General features: G+C 49.0%; 2 protein-coding genes across 2 annotated transcripts; one reads left to right on the plus strand and one right to left on the minus strand.

The window, feature by feature from the left end:
• Positions 1 to 2,178: 2,178 nt before the first annotated feature.
• PSMB11 (proteasome subunit beta 11) lies at positions 2,179 to 4,648 on the minus strand. The gene has a single exon (XM_050796473.1). The coding sequence runs from the start codon at positions 4,574 to 4,576 to the stop codon at positions 3,674 to 3,676; it is 903 nt and encodes a 300-aa protein (XP_050652430.1). The 5' UTR covers positions 4,577 to 4,648; the 3' UTR covers positions 2,179 to 3,673.
• A 7,104-nt stretch (positions 4,649 to 11,752) lies between these two features.
• Positions 11,753 to 21,125, plus strand: PSMB5 (proteasome 20S subunit beta 5). The gene is made up of 3 exons (XM_050796585.1): positions 11,753 to 12,197; positions 13,111 to 13,417; positions 20,611 to 21,125. Exons 1-3 carry the CDS (start codon positions 12,000 to 12,002, stop codon positions 20,895 to 20,897), a joined length of 792 nt encoding a protein of 263 aa, XP_050652542.1. The 5' UTR covers positions 11,753 to 11,999; the 3' UTR covers positions 20,898 to 21,125.
• Positions 21,126 to 21,494: the final 369 nt, after the last annotated feature.

The raw sequence follows: 21,494 nt of genomic DNA on the forward strand, positions 1-21,494 counted from the left end.
CAGGTGGATCACTTGAGGTCAGGAGTTCAAGACCAGCCTGGCCAACAGTAGAAACCCCATCTCTACTAATAATACAAAAAATTAGCAGGGCATGGTTGCACATGTCTGTAGTCCCAGCTACTCAGGAGGCTGAGGCAGGAGAATCACTTGAATCTGGGAGGTGGAGGTTGCAGTGAGCCAAGATCGTCCCACTGGACTCCAGCCTGGGTGACAGAGCGAGACTCCGTCTCAAAAAAAAGATATGGGGATTGTTCAGAGGGCAAGGTGGGCAAGAGAAGTAGAGGGTGAAGTGTGAGAGCTGCTGAGAAGAGGGCAGGAGGGATAAAAGACTAAGGGGAAGGGGTTTCTGGACTAGAAAAACAATGGGGGTGGCAGGCTGCAGTGGGGGCAAACCAGCCTTTCCTGGGGCTCGTAGTGCCAAGTGGGGAAAGGGTGGACCAGGGTGAGACAGTCACATTGAATCTGGGCCCGCTGCTCCCACCTTTAATTCTCCCGCAGGCCATGGTCTTAGTCTTTGCAGAACACAAAGGAGGAGGGAGAGGACCAGGGAGGCAGGCTGTTGAGAGACAGAAGCAGTCAACTGGGTGGGAGCTGAGCCAGAACTGCAAGCATCTCCCAATGTACAGAGAAGGAGTCCACTCAGGAGCCAGCATGAGAGCCCAGGCCTCTCAACTCCAGGGCTCCAGAGGCACGCACAAGTAGGCGAGGCAGGATAGGTCCTTGTGACTCCCCCCTTCGTGTGGGGTACTGGCAGCTGGGGAAAGCTGCTTCAATGTGAACATACCTTCCCTCACACCTTCCCCACCTGCTTGATAAGGACAAGCAGGAGGTGGGAGAACAAGTCCCCTCCCTCCAGTGCTGGAGTTCAAGTCATTTACTCTGCTGAAGGATGGAACCCTGGACCTCTGACAGTCCAAGGGCTTGTGTAAGAGCAGGCTATACCCCCGAGCTCTCCAGAGACTGTGAGGAGGTAGGCACCCCAAGCAGAGAATCAGAGGGACAAGGTCTTCTAGTTCGGGGCAGGAAGGGCAAGATCTCTGTCCCTTTGGTCTCAACCCCATATCTGTATCAAGCCTTCAGGAATTAGTAGAGAAATGGGGGAAATGACTCATGGGCTACTCTTAGACAGTGAGGGGTGCATTGGAATGGGGTGTTGGCCTTTGTCTGCCCAGCCCTCCCTAAGACTCTCCTAAGGTCCTCCCCACCAACTCATTCAAAACAGAGAGGAAAATAATAGGGCAGAGGGAACCGGCTTGTCAGCAAGACCCATGGGCTCATCTCTGGCCTCAGCTACCTCATCCTCTGGAAGGACAGGACCTGTCAAAGGGAGTGAAGATGGGTGGGACTATGGAAGGAAAAGAGAGGAGGGTCCGCCCACCCCTGGTTCTGCCCTCTTGGTCTGGTTCTGCCCTCTTGGTCTGAGTTCATCCTCCCCCTCCAGTTTGGCAATGGGGGTGAGGCGCCAAGCGTCTCAGGGGGAGACAGCTGCATGCAGTTCACAGCCCACCTTTGGCTGCGCTCAGGTGGCAATCCCAGGCCCCAGGCCACCCCTCCCTGCCTGTCTTTTCTCACTTCCTGAGAGGCTCAGGATAGGGCTGGGAGGATGAGGAAGTAGAGAATTGGTGGTGTGAGCCTGTCCCCCACCTCCTCTTTACTTTGGAGCACTCCCCAAAAGAAGTGACAAGGCCTGGCAGTCTTCCTGCTGAGAGGCTGATTTCCTTATTCAGGTGTTGCTCTTTCTCTTTCAGTCTGTTTCTTGTCTTGCACACAGGAACTGCACATGCATCGCCTGCCATACTCATGTGCACAAACCCATCCTGTATCACTCACCTACACCTGGACACAGAACTGCATACACCTGTGGACATGAATATGCACCCTCTTATGCCAAGTCAAACACTTGAACCCCATGCAAAAGCTGCCCCTCCTCACAGCTTCCTCCAGGGATCCCTGCCTCCCAGTTAGCAGTCCTGGAGTCCCACATCTCCTCCCCTGAGGCTGGGGAGTGAGCAAGGGGTAAAGAAGGGTGACTGCAGAGGCCACTGGCCAGATTCCTTGAAGGCCAGTCCCCCCATAGTGGACACCTTTCTGTGGGGTCCACCACAATTTCTCCCTACTGTGTCCTTTCTGGGGTTTTCCCTTCTGGAGCCCCCTGACCCTTCCCCAGTCAGGGGACCTCCCCCATCCCCAGTCACCCGCTCTGCACCAGAGTCTGGAGGTCTGTCTGTCCAGCTCCAGGCTGGAGGAATGTTTAATCTGGGGTGCAAGATTAAGGCTCAGGCCTATGCTAGAGCCGGGGATGAGGGGTGTCCAGGAGGGAAGGCAGGAGGCTGTTATTCTTGGGACTGGAAGCTTTAGGATGGATGTGAGGAAAGCAACTTCAGCACCCTTCCTTCAGGCCCCCTTCCTTCAGGCTCTATCTCACAGGTTAACAGTGCTTTCTCTCTCATTTGGCCAGGGGACAGCAGGGCAGTGGCCCTCCTGGAGGTGTTAGTCTGGATCTTCAAGTCTGGGCTTCTGGGGGAGTGGGAATGGGGACAGTAGGGGCAGGAGAGGATGTGCTAGCTAGACAGTTCCCACTGGAACAACTACCTCCCTCTTGTCTTCATTCTCCAGAGGGAGCATCAGGAAGGAGGGGCTGGAAAGAAGGCAAAGGGAAGAAAGGAGGAGGGGAAATCTGGCAGCAGCACCGCCAGGCCCAGAAATCTGGAGAGCAAGGGCGGACTGTGGGGGATGGCTCCAGGCCTGGAAGATAAAGCCACAGGAGCCTGTGCAGGCAGCAGCTGCTGTGAGCTCACAACCTCCAGGCCCTCAGGGTTCATTCAACCCTGGCCACCAGGCAGGGGCTTGGCCCAGCTACTTTCTCCCTCTGCATCCCTCTCCGGAAGCCTGCAGGGAAGAGAGGAAAGGCAGGGCAGAGGGCCAGGCAGGGAGGGAGAGCTGTGCTGAAAGAGCATGGACCCTGGAGGAGAAGGCCTGGATCTAAGTCTCATCTCTGCCATTTACTGTGTGACCCCAGGCAAGTCACATAACCCTTTGAACCTGATTCCTCTTCTGTAAAGTGAGACTTATTTTACCTCAAAGCGTTGTCATGAGAACTGCATTCAGTAAAGGAATAATCATTCTAGTCATTATGGTCAAGGCAGAGGAAGAGAGCAGATAAGACAAACCCATCAACATCCAAAGGGTGTCTATCACTACACCTCATTCTCAGAGGGGCTGCTTCCCTCCCGGGTGCCCCATCTTACCAAGCTGACAAAGTGATCAGGAGAAACAGACAAAGACGCTGAAGCTGAGACATATAGAAGACTGAAACTAAGAGAAACTGGGGATGAGATGATGGAAAAAAGCAGAGAAGATGGCAAGAAAAGAGGGTCTAGCACCTAGCATGTGTCTGGCATGCAGTAGGCGCACTGCAAGTATTGACTGAAAGATGGACTTGGTGCCAAGAAGAAGGCTGGACCAATCCACTGGGAGTCAACAGGAACTTGTTGGGCAGAGCCATAATAGCTCTGGGAGTCATGAAAGGACAGAGACTTGCAATAAATGAAGCCAGTAACCCATACAGGCTAGAGTCAGATGCCGTGAGGCTGCTGCCAGCGGGACCCTCCCCCGCTGCTCATCCTCCCACCTGCTCCCCAGGCCTACACCACCCCCAACCAAGTCCTGCTTCTCACACTGTCTCAGTCCCTGCTGGCATCCTGTAGTCTCCTGGTGTCATCTCCCCTGGCCCCACAGAGAGCTCTCTCTCTTCTGCAGCTCTGTGGGCAGTGGCAGGCTCAGGATGGGCATGGCTGGCATCCTCCTCTGGCTCTGGCTCCAAGAGCTTCTGTAACTCCATGTACAGCACACAGGCATCACTGCGTGACACATGCTCCCATCCACTCTCCCGTACGTGGAAAAGGTCTACAGAGCCCCCTGAATAGGCATCACGGTGGGTGGCATGGGCCACGGCGCAGCGAGCCAGGGCGTAGGCTTCCTGGGTGCTCATGTCGTAGCGATAGCCACGGTCTAGCACGCCGTAGGCATAGGGAGATCCAGAGCCCACAGAGAAGATATTCCCCTGCAGGCGGGTGCCATCGCTATAGACGTAGAAAAGCATAGGGCCAGAGCGGTCCCAGCCGCACAGGGCAGTGGCCACACAGAGATCCAGTCCCCGGTATCGAGACATCATGGCTGACAAGAGCTTGGCAGCACTGGCCACACTGGGCAGCTGACCCTCCCTCAGTTCCCGAAGCCGCAGCTCCCGCTGTAACACCCGATACCAGGTAGCACAGTCGGCGGAGGTGCCAGAGGTGGTACCCAGGAGGTGCTGGTGCACAGGGATGACCTTGCATGAGGCTGGACACGCCACGTAGCTGCCACAGGAGGAACGCGTGTCGGCTGCAGCAATGACTCCATGACGGAAGCGGAAGGCCAGGGTGGTAGTGCCATGGGCCAGTCTGGGGCCATGGATCTGTAGGAAGGTTTGAGGGTCACAGCCCCGGGGCACAGCCCAGCCACCAGCCTGAGGCAGGTGAGGTGATGGTCCCTGGGTGTCAGGGGACTGCCACTTGCACACATCCTGCAGAGCCATCCCTGGGACTGAGTGAAGTTTGGAAGAAGCAAGTCAGGAATTTGTGACTGGGGTCTGGTGGGGTAGGAGGGACGCTACAGAGAAGCTGGGCCACAGCCAGAACTGGCCAGAAAGGCATGTGAGCTGACGCTTCATTTCTCCTCAATCCCCAATTCAGGCTTTGGGATTGGCTGATGGAGCAGCCGCCTTCATCTCAGAGGACAGCTGAAAGAAGGCAGGGTGAGGCCTGTAGAGTCTCCAGCACTAGGAAGACGCTGCCTTTGCAGTCAGACCTTCACCTTCTGCTGCCCATGACGCATCTGAGAGTCACCCAAAGAGTCTCCTGTCTGTCATCCTCCAATTATCTGGAGTTAGGTGGGGGGCTGGGGTAATGCAGAGAAAAGTGGGCACAAATGGAAGCAGCAAGGCTGGGCTCCTCATTTCTCCCATGTGGGGCACTGGGCATATAGAGACAAATAAGGCCCTGTCCCTGGCCTGAGAGGGCTCCCAGCCTAGGACGAGGTAAAGACAATTCAGTGGACTGATGTGGTCAGAATAGAGTGCTGCAACCCCACTGAGGCAGGAGACCTTGGTGCTGGGGACTCTCTTCAGAGATATGGGAGCAAGGAACTCAGCTCACACTTTGAACTCAAGGGATAGATGGGGAAAGAAAAATGGACTGAGGCTGGGTGTGGTGGATCACAGTGGTAATTTTAGCACTTCGGGAGACCAAGGCAGGTGGATGACTTAAACCTGAGTTCCAGACCACCCTGGACAACATATCAAGACCCCCATCTCTACAAAATAAATAAAAATTAGCCGGGGATGGGAGCGGAGGCTCACGCTTCCCAGCACTTTGGGAGGCTGAGGCGGGTGGATCACGAGGTCAGGAGTTCGAGACCAGCCTGGCCAATATGGTGAAACCCCATCTCTACTAAAAATACAAACAAACCAAAAAGAAAAAATTAGCTGGGCGTGGTTCGTGCGCTTGTAGTCCCAGTTGCTCGTGAGCTGAGGCAGAAGAATCACTTGAACCCAGAAGGTGGAGGTTGCAGTGAGCCGAGATCGAACTACTGCACTCCAGCCTGGGTAACAGAGCAAGACTCTGTCTAAAAAAAAAAAAAAAAAAAAAATAGCCAAGCATGGTGGCACATACCTGTAATCCCAGCTACTCAGGAAGCTGAGGTGAGAGGATCACCTGAGCCCAAGAGGTCAAGGCTGCAGTGAGCCATGATTGTGCCACTGCACTCCTGCCTGGGCAACACAGTGACACCCTGTCTCAACAAAAAATAAAGAAAGGAAAATAAATAAAATTAAATTTAAAAGGCCGGGCATGCCTGACTCATGCCTGTAATCCCAGCACTTTAGGAGGCAGAGGAGGGCAGATCACCTGAGTTCAGGAGTTCGAGACCAGCCTGGCCACCATGGTGAAACCCCCATCTCTACTGAAAATACAAAAAAAAATAGCCAGGTGTGGTGGTGGATGCCTGTAATCCCAGCTACTTGGGAGGCTGAGGCAGGAGAATCGCTTGAACCCGGGAGGTGGAGGTTGCAGTGAGCCGCCATTGCACTCCAGCCTGGGCAATAAGAGCGAAATTCCATCTCAAAAATAAAGAAATAAATAAAGTAATTAATTAATTAAAAGTGGACTAAAGCAAAGACAAGAGAAAAAAGAGCAAGAGAACTTTTTAACAGCGGGGAGGAGAAAGAGGCTGAAATGTTTTCCACAAAGGCAGATTGCTGAGGAATGAAGGAAACTAGAACCTGAAGGTCTCTTTCTTCCCTGCTTTGGAGATAAATATGTCCTTTTATCTGTATACAGAGATGGCATTCCTGACAGTTCTTTGGCAGTACGTCTTTGACTTGTATTGAAGTCCAAAGGATCTAGTGGCCTTCTAGCTCCTGCTCCCTCTTCTGCCTAATAGTTCACAATGGCAACAGAAAGGCTTGTGATTCCAGGGTCTAAGACTTACAGGAGTGGGGTTGGTGGACCCTGACAGCTGACCCTTCAGAAGGTTGAAGTCAAGGCCAGGTGTGTTGGCTTACGCCTGTAATCTCAGCACGTTGGGAGGCCAAGGCGGGTGAATCACTTGAGCCCAGGAGTTCGAGATCAGCCTGGGCAATATGGTGAAACCTCACCTCTACAAAAAATACAAAAAATTAGCCGGGTGTGGTTGTGTGTGTCTGTAGTCCCAGCTACGTGGAGGGCTGAGGTGGGAGGATCACTTGAGCACTCACTGAGTGAGGCTGCAGTGAGCTGAGATCGTGCCACTGCACTCCATGCACTCTAGACTGGGCAACAAAGTAAGACCCTGTCTCAAAAAAAAAAAAAAAAAAAAAAAGCCAGTTAATTGGGGCAGAGTGACAAGCTGCAACTACTGCAGCAACATATGCCATACTTATGTTTTACTAAACGTTGCAGCTCAAGGTGGTGCTGTGGAAATGGATTTATTTGAAGAAACAGACCTACACACAAAGGAAAGAGTCTGGACCCTCCAGACATAATGATGGTGGGGCTGTGGCATCATAGCTGTCTGGGGCCTCAATACTAAGGAAAGGTGTAAACATGGCCATGGGAAAGTTGGAGAAACCCAAAGGGCATGCTAAGGTCCAACCACTCCTTCTCTTCTCATTGGCGTAGGACCACCAGGAAATCTTGCTGAAAGGTAAGAATATATCTTCTTTAATTCTTTCTTTTTGAGACGGAGTTTCACTCTTGTCACCCAGACTGGAGTGCAATGTTGTGATCTTGGCTCACCCAACCTCTGCCTCCCAGGCTCAAGCGATTCTCCTGCCTCAGCTTCCCAAGTAGCTGGGATTACAGGCACCCACCACCACACCCAGGTAATTTTTGTACTTTTAGTAGAGACAGGATTTCGCCATCTTGGCCAGGCTGGTCTCGAACTCCTGACCTGAGGTGATCCACCCACCTCGGCCTCCCAAAGTATTGGGATTACAGGTGTGAGCCACTGAGCCCAGCCTAGAATATATCTTCTTTCTAAAGGCTAAGTCTTAGACTCTTTGTAGATGGATTGCCACCTCCCTAGGTCAAGCCATTATCAAGTCAGGTCTGAACAGTTGAATGACCTCCTAATTGAGCATTCACCAGTCTCCCATTGTAATCTTACCCTCTACATGGACATGTTTTCCTAAAGTATTACTCAAATCCTGTGTTTTCTTTGTTAGGAAAACTTGGAGAGTTATAAGATAAAATCAAATCTTGCTGATTTGATTTTCTCTTCTATCCCAAGCTGGCATGTAAGACCCACTATGGTCCAATCTAAATCTATCTATCACAGGCTCTTTTCTCTCTATTCCTAACACATCTCCCACCTCCCTTTCACTGATTTGAATCGTATTCCACAATCTGGCTTAAGTGTCACCTGTTGTGAAATCCCTTCCCAGGTATGGGCTGAGAAAGGAGAGGCTGTGAGCGGACCAAGTCAGATTTAGAAAAGTGAATCCAGACCTTGACAAAGCCATCCTGGATCCACAGCCTCTTTCCAATCTATATTGACTCCCTCACCCACCTCTGAACCACAGCACTTATCATTTGTACTTCTCCTTAATGAGGTCCCCAGGAATAGGGACCCTGGAGCAGAGAATGCATGTGAGGTAGGTTGGGAATGGATTATGGAAGGCCTTGATTGCTATGCTGAGGAGCTTGAATTCACAGAACTTTTTTTTTTTTTTTTTTGAGATGGAGTCTCGCTCTGTCGCCCAGGCTGGAATGCAGTGGTGAGATCTCTGCTCACTGCAACCTCCGCCTCCCAGGTTCAAGCGATTCTCCTGCCTCAGCCTCCAGAGTAGCTGGGACTATAAGCGTGTGCCACTGCGCCCGACTAATTTTTTGTATTTTTAGTAGAGACAAAATACAAAATACTTTTAGTAGAGACAAAATGTTAGCCAGGATGATCTCGATCTCCTGACCTCGTGATCCGCCCACCTTGGCCTCCCATAGTGCTGGGATTACAGGCACGACCCACCACGCCTGGCCCACAGAACATTTTTAAGCAGGTGAGTGTTAAGATCAAGATGGTGTTTTAGGCCTGGCTCGGTGGCTCACGCCTGTAATCCCAGCACTTTGGGAGGCCATGGCAGGCAGATCACCTGAGGTCAGGAGTTCAAGGCCAGCCTGCCCAACATGGCAAAATCCCATATCTACTAAAAATACAAAAAGAAAAAAAAAAATAACTGGGCATGGTGGCAAGCGCCTGTAGTCCCAGCTACTTAGGAGGCTGAGGCAGGAGAATCGCTTGAACCTGGGAAGCAGAGGTTGCAGTGAGCTAAGATCACGCCACTGCACTCCAGCCTGGTTGACAAGAGCAAAACTCTACTTAAAAAAAACAAAACAAAACGGTGTTTTAGGAAAACAAATCTGATGCTGTGCAGAATGAATTAGAGAGTGACAATTTAGATCCACAAATCAGTTAGGAGAAGGCCAGGCATGGTGGCTCACACCTGTAATCCCAGCACTGTGGAAGACTGAGGTGGGCAGATCATCTGAGGTCAGGAGTTCAAGACCAGCCTGGCCAACATGGCAAAACCACATCTCTACTTAAAATACAAAAAAAAAAAAAAAAATTATCCAGCCATGGTGGCACACTCCTGTAGTTCCAGCTACTTGGGAGGCTAAGGCAGGAGAATCACTTGAATCCGGGAGATAGAGGTTGCAGTGAGCCAAGATTGTGCCACTGCACTCCAGCCTGGGCGACAGAGCGAGACTCCATCTCAAAAAAAAAAAAAAAGAAAGAAAGAAAGAAAAAGAAAAAAATCAGTTAGGAGAATATTTCAGCAATTCCGGAATGAGGACATAAGAAGCCAAAGGTGGTATCAGTTATAATGAAAAAGAATGTGAGAAACACTGAAGTGGAAATAATCAACAGGAGCAGGCAACTAACTGGATGTGAAGGAAAGAAAAAAATTGTCAAAGATGAGCAAGGGCTTCAAGCATTTGTGACTAGAAGATCATTGCTGTCATTCCTTCCTGTGTTCATTTGGCAAATATGTATTAAGCATACAGCGGGTACAGAAATGAATAGTAAATACTTGTATTTAAAAGCTCACAATTCAGTAGGAGATAAATGTAATTTCTAACCAGGTAAAATGTGAAAGGGCCTTAAGAGAGGTACACATGCTATCAGTGGCAGAGTGAAAAACCACTGGAAGAAGCCAGAAGGACTAGTTGCACTGCAGGAGTGACTGCAAAATAATATATGCCCAGTAAACAGACACACTGCATTTTCCACACTATCCAAGTGTGAAACACAAAGATCTGCTTAATTGCATTCTGATGATTGGGCTTGGAAATGGTTGCCAATTTCAGCATTAAAAATACAGCATAGGCCGAGTGCAGTGGCTCACACCTGTAATCCCAGCACTTTGGGAGGCTGAGGCAAGCGGATCACCTGAGGTCATGGTGAAACCCCATCTCTACTAAACACAAAAATTAGCCAGGAGTGAGGTCGGGGTGGTGGCTCACGCCTGTAATCCCAGCACTTTGGGAGGCCGAGGTGGGCGGATCACGAGGTCAGGAGATGGAGAGCATCCTGGCTAACAAGGTGAAACTCATTTCTACTAAAAATACAAAAAAAAAAAAAAGAAAAAGAAAATTAGCTGGGCGTGGTGGTGGGCGCCTGTAGTCCCAGCTACTCGGGAGGCTGAGGCAGGAGAATGGTGGGAACCGGGGAGGCGGAGCTTGCAGTGAGCTGAGATGGCGCCACTGCACTCCAGCCTGGGCGACAGAGCAAAACCTGTCTCAGAAAAAAGAAAAGAAAAAAAAAAATTAGCCAGGAGTCGTGGCAGGCATCTGTAATCCCAGCTACTCAGGACGCTGAGGCAAGAGAATCGCTTGAACCCGGGAGGTGGAAGTTGCAGTGAGCCGAGATCACGCCCTTGCACTCCAGCCTGGGGGACAAGAGCGAGACTTTGTCTCAAAAACAAACAAACAAAATACAGCATATGGCTGGGCGCAGTGGCTCACGCCTGTAATGCCAGCACTTTGGGAGGCTGAGGTGGGTGGACTTCCTGGGGTCAGGAGTTCGAGACCAGCCTGGCCAACGTGGTGAAACCTCGTCTGCACTAAAAATACACACACACACACACACACACACACACACACAAAATTAGCTGGACATGGTGGCGGGCACCTGTAATCCCAGCTACTGGGGAGGCTGAGGCAGGAGAATCACTTGAACCTGGGAAGCAGAGGTTGCAGTGAGCAGAGATCGTGCCACTGTGCTCCAGCCTAGGTGACAGAGCAAGCCTCCGTCTCAAAAGAAAAAAAGAAAAAAAAGAAAAAGAAAAAGAAAAATGCAGAGTCTGCTAGGGGAAAGATGGGGCTGAATTGGGCATCAGAAGAAAGTGGAATTTCGATGTTGATAGATGTTGCTGCTAGAATCCAACAAGGAAGGCCAGACACTGACTTCATAGAGCCACAAAGCAGGAGGCAACATTTCATACATAGGCACACTTCCTGGTTTGTTATAGTTCCGAAAAGATTTGAAAAATGAAGGTGGGTGGAGGGAGGAAGAGGCAATGAAATACAGTACGTTCCTGAATAAAGGGCATCATCTTAGCAAGTTGAAGTTAGAGAATCTCTTGGTACATATTTATGCAGTCTCAACCGTCCTCCAGGCTCTGAGATGGTAAATTACTACTGGCACTTATTCAGGTCTGACTTGAGAATCTAGTTTGTGGATTAACTGGACCCTTTGCTTTTTCTTCTTCCATCTGCCTTTTAGGCAATTCATTACTTATTCGAATTTCCACCAGACGGTAGGAGTCAAGAGAAGGAATATTGGATATTAAAAACCGGTTACTGTTAAAGAAGGGTTGCTGTATGGCGACTGACAACAAGAGGTATAGCACTTTATTTTGTTGCGTTTTTTACCACTAATTACTGTGGTTTAACTAATATAGGGAAATGGCCTCAGAATGGATCATTATTTTATCCAGTTTTAGAGGGTGCCCTTAAACAAGATGGCAACCTCAGGGGCGTTAACAAGGTGCTGAAGCAGCAGCGATGTAACCTGTTGCTTGGACACCGGGCTGGAGTGGGCGGACCCACTGCTAAGGGTTCAGAACCAATTTTCAACCAGTCACGCCCTTCTCAAAGATGGCCGACCTCACTTCCCTCACGCAACATGGACGTTTTCAGACACTTCCTGTGAATTTGAGGTTACCCTGATCTAGGACTACTTGCATGACCAAAGCCAAGATGGCAGTTACGTTTAAGATTAGTGAAGCCATCTATTTCCCCAACGCCCTTCGTGAAAATGGTCTTTCCCATCTGGCGCTTCTTTTTGGAGGCGTGGTTGCCAGCAGTCAAAATGGCTTCTTTCGGGAATAGATTTAATAGGAAGTGAAGCTGTGACGGCGAGGCGTTGCCCGACCTATCTTTGCTAGGCGTTCTCAGAGTTAGTTCTTTCTGCCCACACTAGACATGGCGCTTGCCAGCGTGTTGGAGAGACCGCTACCGGTGAACCAGCGCGGGTTTTTCGGACTCGGGGGTCGTGCAGATCTGCTAGATATAGGTCCAGGGAGTGCCAGTGATGGGCTGAGTCTGGCCGCGCCCGGCTGGGGTGTCCCAGAAGAGCCAGGGATCGAAATGCTTCATGGAACAACCACCCTGGCCTTCAAGGTGCGGAGCCAGCCCCCTTGCCTGGCTGATTATTGAACGCCCGCGACTTGCCTGGCCTCCCAGCCTGACCGGAGTTTGCGGTGGCCTTGGCCACCAACCCAGGCGGAGGCGCGGTCCTCTCGTTCGGACCGCAGCAGTTTTGCTGTCTCATTGACCCAGGAGACCCCTGTCTTTGCTCTGGTTGGAGAGGGTGGCGGTGGGGCCGGGGGGTAAGTCGGGGAAGGAAGCTGAGGCCTCTTGGGTTGATTCCTAGGCGACCCCAGGTTGCTGCTGTTCAGGATCTTCTAGCTGGGAAAGGGGAAAGGCCGCAACAACAATGAACCTTGGCCGAGGGAAGGCTATTGTAACCGTTTACCAAAGTTTTGGAAACTGGGCGGCCCCTCAAGGCAAGGGTAACCGAAACTGGCATAAAGGGGAAGCTGGGTTCCTCATCTACAAAATGATTTTTTTTGTTGTTTTTGAGACAGGGCTTCGCCCTGTCGCTCAGGCTGGAGTGCAATGGCGCCAGCGCCTCAGCCTCCAGAGTAGCTGAGACTATAGGCACACACCACCACGACAGGCTAAGTTTTTTATTTTTTGTAGAGATGGATCTCCCTGTGTTGCCCAGGCTGGTCTCCAGCACCTGGCCTCAAGCGATCCTCCCGCCTTGGCCTCCCAAAATGCCAAGATTACAGGAGTGAGCCACCACGCCCATCCTATAAAATGAATTTAATATGAGTTATATCCATGTAAAGGGATTGAGATGTGAAGCTCAGGTGACATTAATATATGGGGAAGTAGAGAAGTATACTGTGAAGTATAAAAGGATGGAGAAAGAGATGTGCTGGGTTTGGACTGATGCAAAAAGAAGTATGGTAGGAGTGTTTTTGTGGTCTTATGTGGCCTGTTTTGTGTTTTCCTCTGATCTTAACAGTTCCGCCATGGAGTCATAGTTGCAGCTGACTCCAGGGCTACAGCGGGTGCTTACATTGCCTCCCAGACGGTGAAGAAGGTGATAGAGATCAACCCATACCTGCTAGGCACCATGGCTGGGGGCGCAGCGGATTGCAGCTTCTGGGAACGGCTGTTGGCGCGGCAATGTCGAATCTATGAGCTTCGAAATAAGGAACGCATCTCTGTAGCAGCTGCCTCCAAACTGCTTGCCAACATGGTGTATCAGTACAAAGGCATGGGGCTGTCCATGGGCACCATGATCTGTGGCTGGGATAAGAGAGGCCCTGGTGAGTTAAGCTGCAACCACATTATCCTTGGGCTGACACTACAGAGAGGAGGAGTTGTATGGACAGATGAATTAAAGGGTTTGGTGTCAATGCTGAGGAAGTGTAATTAGGTCCTTAGCCCTTCTTTCTCTCTCCTTTTTTTTTTTTTTTGAGACTGTGTCTCATTCTGTCACTCAGGCTGCAGTGCAGTGGCATGATCTTAGCTCACTGCAGCCTCCGCCCCCAGGTTTAAGCGATTCTCATGCCTCAGCTTCCCGTGTAGCTGGGATTACAGGCGCCCGCCACCATACCTGGTTAGTTTTTGTTTTTGGTTTTTTTTGAGACGGAGTTTCGCTCTTGTCACCTAGGCTGGAGTGCAATGGTGCAATCTTGGCTTATTTCAACCTCCACCTCCGGGATTCAGGCGATTCTCCTGCCTCTGCCCCCGAAGTAGCTGGGATTATAGGCATGCACCACCACACCTGGCTAATTTTTGTATTTTTAGTAGAGATGGGGGTTTGCCATCTTGGTCAGGCTGGTCTCGAACTCCTTACCTCAGGTGATCCACCCTCCTCGGCCTCCCAAAGGACTGGGATTACAGTCGTGAGTCACTGTGCCCGGCCTTATTTTTGTGTTTTTAGTAGAGACGGGATTTCACCATGTTTGCCAAGCTGGTATCCAACGCACATGATCCACTGACCTTGGCCTTGGCCTCCCAAAGTGCTGGGATTACAGGTATAAGCCACCGCACCCAGCCTGTTCCTTCTCTTTTTCAAGGAAGGCACTGTAGTATAGGAAAAGGGATAGAGTTAAATCAGCTGTGTCATTGACTACCTGTTTGACAGTGGGCATGCATATTTTCTCAGCCTCTGTTTTATCATCTGTTATATTGGTTAAGTGAGGTAACAAATGTAAACCTACTAGTATAGTGTCTGGCTAATAATTTTCCATCTGTTCTCTCTCCTATAAAATAAGACCCAGAGGCCAGGCGTGGTGGGTCATACTTGTAATCCCAGCACTTTAGGAGGCCGAGGCAGGTGGATCACATGAGGTCAGGAATTCAAGACCAGCCTGGCCAACATGGCGAAACCCGTCTCTACTAAAAATACAAAAATTAGCCTGGCGTGGTGGCAGGTGCCTGTAATCCCAGCTACTCAGGAGGCTGAGGCACGAGAATCACTTGAACCCAGGAGGTGGATGTTGCAGTGAGCAGAGATCGCGCCACTGCACTCCAGCCTGGGCAATAGAGTGAGACTCTGTCTCCAAAAAAAAAAAGAATTTAAGAATTTGTTGAATCTTACATGTAGCAGTAGTGCTATTTGAAGTGTTCATTGGCCATGTGTGGCTTGTGGCTACTGTATTAGACTCTAATATATGGTTGTCCCTCAAAAGTTAGTCATTTCTCTTCTGTTTTTTTCTTTTCTTTTTTTTTTTTTTTTTTTTTTTTTTTTGAGACGAAGTTTTGCTCTTGTCGCCTAGTCTGGAGTGCAATGGCATTGTCTCGGCTCACTGCAACCTCTGCCTCCTGGGTTCAAACAATTCTCCTGCTGCAGCCTCCCAAGTACCTGGGATTACAAGCGCCTGCCACCATGCCCAGCTAATTTTGTATTTTTAGTAGAGATGGGGTTTCACCATGTTGGCCAGGCTGGTCTCAAAATCCTGACCTTAGGTGATTCGCCTGCCTCAGCTTCCCAAAGTGCTAGGATTAAAGGCGTGAGCCACTGCACCTGGCCTCTTCTCCTTTTTTCTTTAGAGAGTCTTTGGCCTAGAAGGAGCCTTTTGGGCTCCTCTCTTTTTTGGGGGGCGTGGGTATAGAGTCTCACTCTTGTCGCCCCTGCTGGAGTGCAGTGGTGCAATCTCAGCTCACTGCACTCTCCGCCTCCCAGGTTCAAGTGATTCTCCTGCCTCAACCTCCCATGTAGCTGAGACTACAGGCATGCGCCACCATGCCCATCTAAATTTTGTATTTTTAGTAGAGACAGGGTTTCACCATGCTGGCCTTGAACTCCTGACCTCAGGTGATCTGCCCACCTCAGCCTGCCAAAGTGTTGAGATTACAGGGGTGAGCCATTGCGCCCAGTCCTGGGCTCATTTCTTTTATTTCTTTGCTGGTTATAATCACCCTTAACAATCGTGCTAGGTCCTGTTCTATCATCTCTGAAAATAAGTTCCTTAGCCTATTTTTCCTTTCCAGCATTTAAGAAACTTGCCAGAAAGTTCGACTCTGTATTTGATGTCATTTCCTCATCAGCCAGTTTTGAAATGTCCCTTTAGTAAAGTTGGAGTATAGCTAGTCACTTTCTACTTTTCCCTTCCATATGCTTAAAAATAATTATTATTTCCTCCTTTTGTTTTTGCTTCATTAATTTACCTGTTTACTAAATACCTAGTTACCTTGTAGAACAATTATAGGATACCTACCACTTTTTCACTTGCTTTCAAATGAGAATAGAAAGGGATGTAGGGAGTATCTGCTTACTACCCAATGGAGGATGAAAGGAAATTAAAAACTGGATGTGAGAGAGGAGCTCAGTTTGTTACTTTGGAAATTGAGACGCTATTCTCTGAAAGGTGGGAAAAGACAGTTCCATACATTTTACATGATCCAGGGAAGCATTTTGGAATTGCTGCTTTGAACCCTTAACTGGTGGATTTGTTCTAGGTGATGGAAACAGTGTAAGAGAGTACAGGGACTGGGTAGCAAGGAAAATCCAGGGAGACTGAGCATCATTTAAATAGTACCTTCAAGAGGCCTTCCTGACTACCCTGTCCCATTCATTGCGAGTCAGCCCCTTGCCTCATATTACAGTTGGCCCTTGAGCAACATGGATTTGAATCACTCAGGTTCACTTATATGCAGATGTTTTTCAACCTAATTCTGATGGAAAATACACATTCCCAGAATTTGAAACCTGAATATACACAGGGCCAATTTATTTATTTATTTATTTATTTAGGGGGTGGAGTTTTGCTCTTGTCACCCAGGCTGGAGTACAATGGCGCCATCTCGGCTCAGTGTAACCTCCGCCTCCTGGGTTCAAGTGATTCTCCTGCCTCAGCCTCCCGAGTAGCTGGGATTACAGGTATCTACCACCCTGCCAGCTAACTTTTATGTTTTTAGTAGAGACAGGGTTTCACCATGTTGGCCAGGCTGGTCTTAAACTCCTGACCTCAGGTGATCCACCTGCCTCGGCCTCCCAAAGTGCTGGGATTACAGGCGTGAGCCACCACACCCGGCCAACTTTTCATATATGCAGGTTTTGCAGGGCCAACTTTGGGACTTGAGTGTGCATAGATTTTGGTATATGCAGGGGTCTTGGGACAAATCCCCTTCATATACAAAAGGACGACTGTACTTAACCCAAGGCTGAATAAGATAAATATATTTTATTTGAGACGGAGTCTCACTCTGTCACCCAGGCTGGAGTGCAGTGGCATGATCTCTGCTCACTGCAAGCTCGGCCTTCCGGGTTCACGCCATTCTCCTGCCTCAGCCTCCTGTGTAGCTGGGACTACAGGCACCCGCCACCATGCCTGGCTAATTTTTTGTATTTTTAGTAGAGACGGGGTTTCACCGTGTTAGCCAGGATGGTGTCAATCTCCTGACCTCAGGTGATCCACCTGCCTCAGACTCCCAAAGTACTGGGATTACAAGCGTGAGCCACCGCGCCCGGCCTGATAAATACCATTTTTAAAAGAACCAGTTGGCTGGGCGCAGTGGTTCACGCCTGTAATCTCAGCACTTTGGGAGGCTGAGACAGGTGGATCACCTGAGGTCAGGAGTTCAAGACCAGCCTGACCAACATGGTGGAACCCTGTCTCTACTAAAAATACAAAATTGTGGTGGCACATGCCTGTAAACCCAGCTACTCAGGGAGATGAGGCAGGAGAATCTCTTGGACCCTGGAGGGGCATGCCTATAATCCCAGCTCCTCAGGAGGCTAAGGCAGGACAACCACTTGAACCTGGGAGGCAGAGGTTGCAGTAAGCTGAGATTGTGCCATTGCACTCCAGCTTGGGAAGGAAACAAGCAAAACTTTGTCTGAAAAATCAGTCAGTCAGTCAATAAAAAGAACCAGTCAAATGCCGAAGGAGTTTTGAGGAGGAAGAGATTACTTATGATGGGAGGAATTAGGGAAGACTTCATGGATTGGTGGTAGTTGTCCTGGATGTGAAAAAAGGAAAGGGAACATAACAAAGAAAGGGAGGAAAGAAGCATGAAGCTTTTGAGGAGTAACTGAAAGTCCAGTTTAATTGGAACTAAGTGGGTGAAGGGGAATAGTGAGCCAAAAAGCCAGAAGGGTACATTGGAACCAGATGGTGACCCCCCTAGGCAAAAGCATGGCAGTGGGGCTGAGAATGGGCCAGAGAAAGCAGTAAAGTAGACATGAGAATCACCTGAACCTGAAAACCAATAAGGGCAGTGGTGCTCAAGCTGGCTTGCGTTAGAATCACCTGGAGGACTTAAAAAACAAGTTCCATACCTGTTTCCCACCCCACCCCAATTATAAAAAACACCTAGGGTAAGTCCTATGCATTTTTGAAAAAAATCTTTGTTAGATGACTCTAGTGCACGGTGAGATGTGAGAACCACTAAAATAGGAAAAAGAGTAGTGATGCCATTGGCAGAATTTCAGAAGACAGGAGGAAGCGTGGGTTAGTGGCGCACAAGAGAGATGAGTTTGGTAGGTAATGGAGAACCACTGGCATCTAAGTTTAGGAAGTTTGAATCTGAACTTGATGACAAAGGCATTCAGCTGGAGGGATCCAGTAGGCAGTTGGGATTGAACACTTTGTCTAAATTTTCATCTGTACCAAAAGGTAGCTAGTTTTTTCATAAAGGGCCAAATAGTAAATATTTTAGGCCTGCAGGCCTAAATCTTTGTCTCAAATACTTAACTCTGCTGGTGTTGCACAAAACAATCATAGACAGTATGGAAACAGTGGCTGTGTTCCAATAATATTTTAATTACAAAAATAAAGGCAGTTGGCCTGGCCAAACCCTGTTCTATACCAGCAATAGAAATACAATGTGAGCCATCTACGTAATTTTACATTTTATACTAGCTACATTTTTTAAATTAAAAAGAAATTAATTTCAACATATTTTGTTTAACCTAATAAATCCAAAATATTATGTCAGCAGGTAGTACTAGTTCATTTCAAATGCTCAACTAGTCCCATGTGGCTAGTGGCTACCATATGGACAGTGCAGGTCTTTACAATATGATTACGAACTCTAGGCTTTATTATCCTCCTGTGTCTTGTTCTCCAGATATTTTAAACTCTTTGAGTTCTGGGATTATGGAATTTGTTTTTCTGTCACACAGGCTGGAGTGCAGTGGCATAATCACAGCTCACTGTGATCTCAACCTCCTGGGCTCAAGTGACTGGGATTATGGGGTCTTTTGGTGGGCGAGTGGGGATTATGTTTTGTTTGTTTGTTTCTTGAGACGGAGTTTCACTCTTGTTGCCCAGGCTGGAGTGCAATGGTGCGATCTTGGCTCACTGGAACCTCCACCTCCCAAGTTCAAGTGATTCTCCTGCCTCAGCCTCCTGAGTAGCTGGGATTACAGGCATGCGCCGCCATGCCCAGCTAATTTTGTATTTTTAGTAGAGACAGGGTTTCTCCATGTTGGTCAGGCTTGTCTTGAACTCCCAATCTCAGGTGACCGACTTGCCTCGGCCTCCCAGAGTGCTGGGATTACAGGCTTGAGCCACTGCGCCTGGCTGGGGATTATGTTTTAAATGTTATCTTTAACAGTGTCTGAAGTTCTGTGCTTGAAACCTAAGTCATTTGGAATATACTTGCTTTGTGGGTGTGCTGAGAGGATCGGCAACATGGCAAGGTAGTTACCATAATGTAAGGTGAGATGGGATGGTATGTTGTAGAATCCTGGAGTCTTAATATTAAATTTTATTCCTTCAGGTTTTTTTTTTTTTTTTTTTTTTTGAAGACAGCATCTCAGTCTGTTGCCCAAGCTGGAGTGTGGTGGTGTGACTATAGCTCACTGCAGCCTGCACCTCCTGAGCTCAAACAGTCCTCCTGTTTCAACCTCCCACAGACATGTACTACCACACCCAGCTAGCTTTTAAAAGAATAATAATAATTTCATAGAAGTCCTATCTTGTATTTATGTTGGCTTCCCTGGGTTTCTCTTTTTTAATATATATTATTTATTATTATTTTATTTTGAGACAGAATTTCACTCTTGTTGCCCAGGCTGGAGTGCAATGGTGTGATCTTGGCTCACCGCAACCTCTGCCTCCCAGGTTCAAGTGATTATCCTGCCTCCCGAGTAGCTGGGATTATAGGCATGTGCCACCATGCCCGGCAAATTTTGTATTTTTAGTAGAGACGGGGTTTCTTCATGTTGGTCAGGCTGGTCTGGAACTCTTGACCTCAGGTGATCTGCCCACCTCGGCCTCCCAAAGTGCTGGGATTACAGGTGTGAGCCACCTTGCCTGACATACTTTTTTATTTTTTTACTTTTATTTTTTGTTGAGACGGAGTCTCGCTCGGTCACCCAGGCTGGAGTGCAGTGGCCAGATCTCAGCTCACTGCAAGCTCCGCCTCCCGGGTTTACGCCATTCTCCTGCCTCAGCCTCCCGAGTAGCTGGGACTACAGGTGCCCGCCACCTCGCCCGGCTAGTTTTTTGTATTTTTTTAGTAGAGATGGGGTTTCACTGTGTTAGCCAGGATGGTCTCGATCTCCTGACCTCGTGATCCACCCGTCTTGGCCTCTCAAAGTGCTGGGATTACAGGCTTGAGCCACTGCGCCCGGCCTCTTTTTTATTTTTTTAATTTTATTCTAGGTTTTAAGAGAACTGCTAACCGGGCGAGGTGGCTCATGCCTATAATCCCAGCACTTTGGGAGTCTGAGGAGGGCAGATCCCCAGAGGTCAGGAGTTCGAGACCAGCCTGACCAACATGGTGAAATCCCATATCTACTAAAAATACAAAAATTAGCTGGGCATGGTTGCAAGTACTTGTAATCCCAGCTACCTGGGAAGCTGAGGCAGGAGAATTCACTTCAACCCGGGAGGTGGAGGTTGTGGTGAGCCGAGATGGCACCATTGCACTCCAGCCTGGGCAACAAGAACGAAACTCTATTTCAAAATAAAAGAACTACTGCCTTGGCATATGAATTAGATATCAAAAGGGGTGATCTTTTTTTTTTTTTTTTTCCTGCTAACCTCATCTCCCTTTCCAGGCCTCTACTACGTGGACAGTGAAGGGAACCGGATCTCAGGGGCCACCTTCTCTGTAGGTTCTGGCTCTGTGTATGCGTATGGGGTCATGGATCGGGGCTATTCCTATGACCTGGAAGTGGAGCAGGCCTATGATCTGGCCCGTCGAGCCATCTACCAAGCCACCTACCGAGATGCCTACTCAGGAGGTGCAGTCAACCTCTACCACGTGCGGGAGGATGGCTGGATCAGAGTCTCCAGTGACAATGTAGCTGATCTACATGAGAAGTACAGTGGCTCTACTCCCTGAAAGAGGGTGGATGCAGCTGCTTGTGTTTCTTGAGGTGACTATCATTGGTAATATGGATACAGTGACCCATCCCCCATCCTATTTATAGTGGAAGGGCCTTCAATTGTATCAATACTTTAAGTTCTGGCACATTGACCTCTATGTGTTACCAGTCATTAATGAGCTGCTGCAGAGGTGACTATTTGTTTTACTTTCTTGGATGTTAACATTACACTACTCACTACTCAACCTCAGCCTGTGTTGCGTCTTTTGTCACACTGTCCCTCCTCCAAGCACTTTTCAGTCAAATAAGCCAGGACAGTGGGAAGGAAGTGACTGTAATTACAGGAAACAGTGGTGTGAAGACATTGTCTAGTGAATACATTAACGTCCCCACTCATGAAGCTAATAACGGAGAAGGAGAGAGAGGGAGGGAGGAGGGAGACACTTCTCGATTCAGTTTACAAAGAGATGAAAAGTTGATGAGGTGGAAAGATGCACAGGGCTGTAGCAGGCAGGGCTCCAGGGGAAAAGGCTGTCACCCTGTGGTGAGGGAGGGGAGGCTGAGGCTACTTGCAGAGTGGAAGGGTGAGGAGGATAAATCTTGACTTTTAAACC

The sequence above is a fragment of the Macaca thibetana genome, chromosome 7 (genome assembly GCF_024542745.1).
Source record: "Macaca thibetana thibetana isolate TM-01 chromosome 7, ASM2454274v1, whole genome shotgun sequence".
In the NCBI taxonomy this organism is placed as follows: domain Eukaryota; kingdom Metazoa; phylum Chordata; class Mammalia; order Primates; family Cercopithecidae; genus Macaca; species Macaca thibetana.